This window comes from Sinocyclocheilus rhinocerous, unplaced genomic scaffold (genome assembly GCF_001515625.1).
Source record: "Sinocyclocheilus rhinocerous isolate Xijiao unplaced genomic scaffold, SAMN03320098_v1.1 scaffold3306, whole genome shotgun sequence".
Taxonomy (NCBI): Eukaryota; Metazoa; Chordata; class Actinopteri; order Cypriniformes; family Cyprinidae; genus Sinocyclocheilus; species Sinocyclocheilus rhinocerous.
In genome coordinates this window covers 57,873-64,031 of record NW_015640049.1, presented here as the reverse complement: position 1 = coordinate 64,031, position 6,159 = coordinate 57,873, and the positions used below count along the sequence as shown (strand labels likewise).

Genomic DNA, 6,159 nt, shown 5'->3' with positions numbered 1-6,159 from the left:
CCAAATTCTCATTTTTGTGAATGCACAAAAAGTAACTATTTAAATTGTACGGGATTTATACATTGTGACAGTATTATAACTTCATATTAATGTTAATATGAACATTTTATATATTATATAACCCTCCAGACACATTACAATAAAGAGGGAAAATGTGTTTAGCAGTTGTCACGATGCAAAAAAGGTTGTAAAAACAGGAGATATGTCAGCTGTACCAGGGTTTTAATAAGTGTATTACTAAACTGGCTGGGATGATCAGAAGGTTAATGAGAGGGTGGAAACCTGCGTTTCGAAACACGCCCTCGTGCTATCAATCAAACCACCAGCCACATGAAAGCAACAAAGATTTAGTGCATTCATAAAGCAGCATTCATAATCCACATTCAAATTCTTAATGAAAGGTTTAAAGTTAAAAAAGAAAGTAGGGTGGCACTTGATTTTATCCATCAGAGGTGTATTTGATCATGAAAAGCGGGGAATGAAGCCAAACCTAAAGGGGAGTTTGCAGTGGATTGTAAAAATCACCAGCACACACTTATGAAGAGGCGTTTTGATTGGGACTAAAGGTCAAGTTCACCTTCAAGAGCATCTCCACATATTCAAATGGTAACACTTTCAATTCTATCATCATTTGCTATTATTGCCGTAGCCTCTTTTCCTGTAATGTCACTTGGCATTAAATTGTTGCATTATCTATTACAAGATTTTAGAAAGACTGCATTACCCACAACAGTAGCTTAAAACAGTGACCCAATAGCCTTAATATTAGCCAATTGCTTGTGCAACCTTGCTGACATCACCTACAAAGCTTTTTATTTTCATGAAAGATTACAAAAAACAGGGAATAACATACACTGATGGACTTCGCACAATATGTCCAGTAACATGTATAAAGAAAACCAGGTTCAACCGTGAAGGAAAAAAGATCTTAATGCTTGCTGAGGGATAGATGTTTGATTTTTAACTCTTTACGTCCATTGTCGGCAATTTTTCATCTAAAACACTGAAGGTGTATTAAGATCATCATTATAAAGATCATTAAAATCTGTACACTGTTGCAAGTGAAACTCTCCTTGTGTGTTCACACAGCTGGCTGACAATAATCTAAAAAATGACTCCGAGGCCATAAAAACAGCATTAATAAGCCATTTCACTCAGATTTGTTGTCGTTAGGGACGAACCCCTGATGATTATTTAGTTTTAATTTAGTTTGGGGTAGGTGGGTGGAGGGAGGCTTTTTGCCCCCCAAAGGGAGGATGATGAAAATTATGCTTTGTTGCCACTGACAACCATTTCCTCCAATCATCAGACTTAATGAAACCGAGGTCTGGGCTTTGCCAAGTCATTATCAGGCTGCCATGCTAACTGCTTACCCCTCCTGTTCTTCAAAGAGGATGCTCCGCTCCAATGCCCCACTGATTAATACAGTGATTAGGGAAGCAAAAGGTCACGGTTCCCTTCTACAGTTCATTAGGACCAAAAATGGGAAACGTCTTGCACTCCAAGTGTAAACAGCGAGAGGAGAGCAAGAATTCAGCAAAAGCATATTAGCGAGAGGAGAATCTGTCAGTGCTGCACGTTGTGTTTCTCACTGACAGCTGGCCAGGTTTCAAAACAGATCTCATGCATATTAATGACAATGCAGATTACGCGTGATAAATCATTCATGAGGATGTGTGACCAAAAATCTAAATGCATAGGAAGGGAGTCGATTCTGGCATTAATGCTGAAAATGCTAAAGGATATCAGTAGTAGCGCAGTTTAGCCAGTTCAGATTGATTCTTTTACTTGGAGCATTTTCCTGTTGACTTCGTCTGACTGCTTAATAATGAATGGATCAAATGCCAACCGTCAGACCAGAGGCACCCTGCATCAGTCTAAATCATTTGGACAGCTTGGAGAAAAAGCTTTAGGACTTATTTCTGCCAGGAATGCATTTAGCATCATCATACCCTGGTTATATATATTTCTCAGACCAATCACTGTAGTTATTTACCTAGCTACACCTCAGAAGCGGTTTCCTTGCTTATGTCCTTGGTTTTCCCTTTTCCCTCTGAAAGCAAGAGCATGTGTTATTTTCTGGGTAGAAACGCCGTCAGTCGCTGCTTCTTTATGGGCAGTATATGAATCTCCTGGGAGCTTACTTTCTTCAGTTTGATGCCTCTGTTTTTAGAGATCTTTTTGAGCGGGTCACTGGATTCTCCTCGCTGATCCCCCGGGACCCTGGGCATTGTTGCGAAGCCCCCTTGACTGGCATCACGTTTTATGGAAAAGTTCTTTGTAGAAACGCCTGACAATCCTTTTAGCTTGCTGCAGAAAATGGCAGGCATGGCATCTTTGACCGACACAATGACTTTGGCTGTCTGCGATGTGCTGACGATCTCGATGTTGCCGCTTCCGGTGAGTGCAGAGTTACGTACCGCCCCAGCCACTGCGCTGCCGTGACCGCTGTCTACCACCCACTTGTGCTGTCTGCTGAACTCTAGAGATGCTAAACCACTTAGCAGCTTCGTATCTAGCTTCGGCGTGCAGTCTACTGGCCGTAGAACCCCAAGAGCCAAAGCCCCACTGCTAACATCGTCCCCCATGTGGCACACCCTCTCCCGCTCCGGGGCCAATGGCCCATACATGCTACAAGTCTGGATGCATGTCTTTCTTGTACTAGGTATAGACAAATCAAGGACACGGTCTTGCTGAAACGGCTGGATCCCTTGTGGAACATCAACATGCATTGAAGGTTGAGGCGCCCTTATGGATAAATCTAGCACTTCTCCGTCTGTCACTACAGGGGACGAGCAAGAGCGAAGAGGCTGTTGGACTACTGCCATTTCCTTGCTGGTAAATGTCAAATGAGGGGAGATGTCACTAGGTGAAGTCTGGGTGCTTTTGCTTGAAGTACAAGCCGGTTTAGGGCGGTCTATCTCTATCTTGGAGTCCTTGCACATGGAGACCGGGACAGGGATTGGCACTGGGATTGGAAGAGGCACTGGAAGTGGGATTACAACAGGATAAGGGACTAGCAGGGTGGCTGGTGGCACCAGAGGGGCTAGTGGAGAGCTGTAGGGGTGCAAGAGAGGCGGAAGAGGAAGAAACGCAGAGGCAAGGTCGACCTGCGGGGAAGATGCTGGGTGACGAGTTGGAGAAGAGTTCCCCTGGCCAGGGAAGAGGTCCTGCAAGATGGCTGCAAAGTTAGGGTTCTGAAGAAGAGTCAGTAGACTGGTATCCAACACTGGACTTGTGCCTTTCTGGTCCAGGATTGGAGGTGCTCCAAGAGCAAGAGAAGGGTTCTGGCACAGGATGCTGTTCTGTAGCGGCAGGGCAGGACAAGTTGCTGTTTGTTGAAGCAACTGAGGATTCAAATGTTGGAGGACTTGTTGTTCCAAGACCAGAGGTAGGGACACAGGACCCTGACTAGTCATCAGATATGAAGTAGCCCCCGATTGTCCAACTTGAGGGGCAGCTGGGCCAGCAAGGATTGGCAACATCACTGGACTCTCCCCCAAGCAGATTGGCTGAAGCACAGTTGTAGCAACCTTCAGGGCAACACTGTTGGGAGACTCAGCAGCCGGGGTCACCACCGGGGTGGCTTGTATTGTTAGCAGGGGCGACAGGGATCGCTTTGTGATAGTTGGAGAGCTGACATTCCATGTCTCAGTTGGAATAATTGGAGTGGCTTCCCCTTCGAGTTTACCAACTGCATCAGTGGCAGCGGCTCCACTATTGCAGACCTCTTCCTGAGGGTTTGCCATGTCTACGGCTACAGAATCTTTGTACGGCTCTTCCATCGTGTCTTGATTATGTAAATCTGTTTCAGGTGCTGCAAGTAGAGGATTTCATGGTTTTCTTCAGATCAGATGGAAGCACAAACCCTAGAATCAAATGGGAGAAGAGGATTAGTAGTTGGCAAGAAATGTGTCGATGTAAACCACAATAGTCAACATAGTAATTGTTGGTTAACCTTTATAATCTGTTATATCCTTACCTGTCCTCTATAACTTAATACCCAAAGCTAACAAGGCACCAAGGAGGCATTGTTTCCTTTCCTGCTAAAAGTTCAACCATCTGTTTTTGTCCACCGAGAGCTGTAAGCTTTCAGAATGACGTCATGACACGAGAGTGGAATCACAGACACAAACACAGAATTATGGGAGCCACCAAAAGAGAGTTTATAAAGACTGGGAGCCTTTCACACAGACGGACTGCTTCGTTGGCTTGGGAGGGGAGCAAAGAGAGCACGGGGGAGGACTTGATGAAATTACGTCGCAGAGTGCCTGGGTTTATTTGTTTATGAGCCAGCATTAGTGTGGAGTTTATTACACAAAATGCTGCCAAGACTATGAAGTGAACCTCCCTCTGGCAAACACACAGAGAGTGAAAGGATGCCAAAGAGACAGAAAGGAGGAAAGAGAGAGTACCTTGAAGAAGAGCGAAATGGGAAGAAAAAGAAAGAGGGAGGGAGGAAAAAGCAAAACAAAGTGCAAAAACATGAGGGGAAAAAAGATCAAGGGATGCAGAAATGGGAGCAATTTTCAAAGCGGCAAATTTTTTGGTCTGTTAAGCACCCATGAAGCATTGCAACATTTTTTGGAATGCTAACAGGATGACCTGAACACGTGCACCAACCACAAATGACACTAAAAACTTTTGCATTTCTGTTTTCACTACCACAAACATTTCAACAACGATTTTATCTGCAGCATTTCCAAGAGTATAACAGCAGAAATGTATAAGTTTCCTCCGTCAGTAAATCATACAAAAAAATAAATGCAGTGCTGATGAAGGTTGGGGGCAGGCTCATGCTAGCACAGCGAGAACTGCCTTATCTGCGTTTTTTCAGGCAAGCTGCAAAACAAAAGAAAGCTGCCAACTGATTTAGGACCAATTGTGTCCCAGGGTGAATTTCAGAACCACTTCTAAAGCACTGAATTTCCATTGCCAAACTGATGGAAGGACAGTGGAAAAAGTCAGATAAGGAAGCAGACGACCTCGACACATCTGCTCCTCTGTGATTACTCAGTGTTTCTCACCGATCCTAAATCAACCCAAAATCGATGAGTGCTGCGGTTTAGAAAAACCGATCCAAGATCAGACCACTCTAAATAGTCACACGTGACTTCTAAACTGCATTGCAGTACTTTTTTGTCTCAAATTATGTTGTGAAGCATGTTTTGTGCACATTTTGTGAATTTTCTAAATGTTCTGACATTCCAAAAGGTTAAATAAACTGACTGTTAATCCACAGTGTCTAAGTGGACCTCTGAACATTTACATGCAAAATTAACTCACCTAAAAATGTAGTGCTTTATCACCTTTAGTGTTCCTTGCTGCAGCCCTGCATCGGGTAACATCACATGTGTGAGGTGCATTTTCCCCCCATCAGTCTTTGCACAAACATGTCTTTAATTTAAAATTAGTCTTAGCCTCCGCATTCTCTATGCCAAAGACGCTGAGTGACGTAACTTGGCTCGAAATGGTGCGTTTGTTGAAGTCTTTGGAAGACAAACACATGCTTCAAATGCTACCCAATTACAATCTGTGAGACGAACAGCCAAAAACTTGGAAATAAATCCTAAGCGGGGATAAAAGTCGATAAATTACAATCTAGCATTGGAAAGCCAACAAGGTGGGTCGCCAAACCCTCTGTATGATTTGTTTCTGAGATACTGCATTCCAGATGGGCTTTCTGTGGGCTGACGGATTCCTGCAGTATGAGACAGTTAATGCAAACAGCATTACAGAAGCACGAGCGTGTGCATTCACAGCAGCAGGTGAGATCGGTTAGATCTTGACACTAAATCAGAGCTAAAAACGTTACAGATAAAAGAACCACCAAACACACCATCTGCCGCATCTCAAAGGTTATGCAACAACAAAACAGAAAAAAATGCTCTCATGTGATTCAGTTTGCCCACTAATTGGAGCTAATTTATGTTGTTGTGATGCTATAAAAGGTGAAAACCATCAAGAAATGTCTGGGTCAAACTTCACCTCAAAATAAAAATGATTTTGGATAAAGCATATTAAAGGGGTCATATGATGCGATTTCAAGTTTTCCTTTCTCTTTGGAGTGTTACAAGCTGATTGTGCATAGATAAGATCCCTGAAGTTGCAAAGACTAAAGTCTCAAAACCAAAGAGATATTCTTTATAAAAGTTAAGA

At 43.3% G+C, this 6,159-nt stretch overlaps 1 protein-coding gene across 1 annotated transcript in view; it reads right to left on the bottom strand.

Annotated features, from left to right (window-relative positions):
- The window catches only part of LOC107752425 (retinoic acid-induced protein 2-like), a 19,824-nt gene continuing 13,665 nt past the window's right edge, over positions 1-6,159 (bottom strand). Inside the window, exon 2 of the mRNA XM_016568381.1 lies at positions 1-3,869. Coding sequence (XP_016423867.1) covers positions 2,073-3,785 — 1,713 coding nt within the window. The 5' untranslated portion in view covers positions 3,786-3,869 and the 3' untranslated portion in view covers positions 1-2,072. The remainder of the gene's footprint in view (positions 3,870-6,159) is intronic.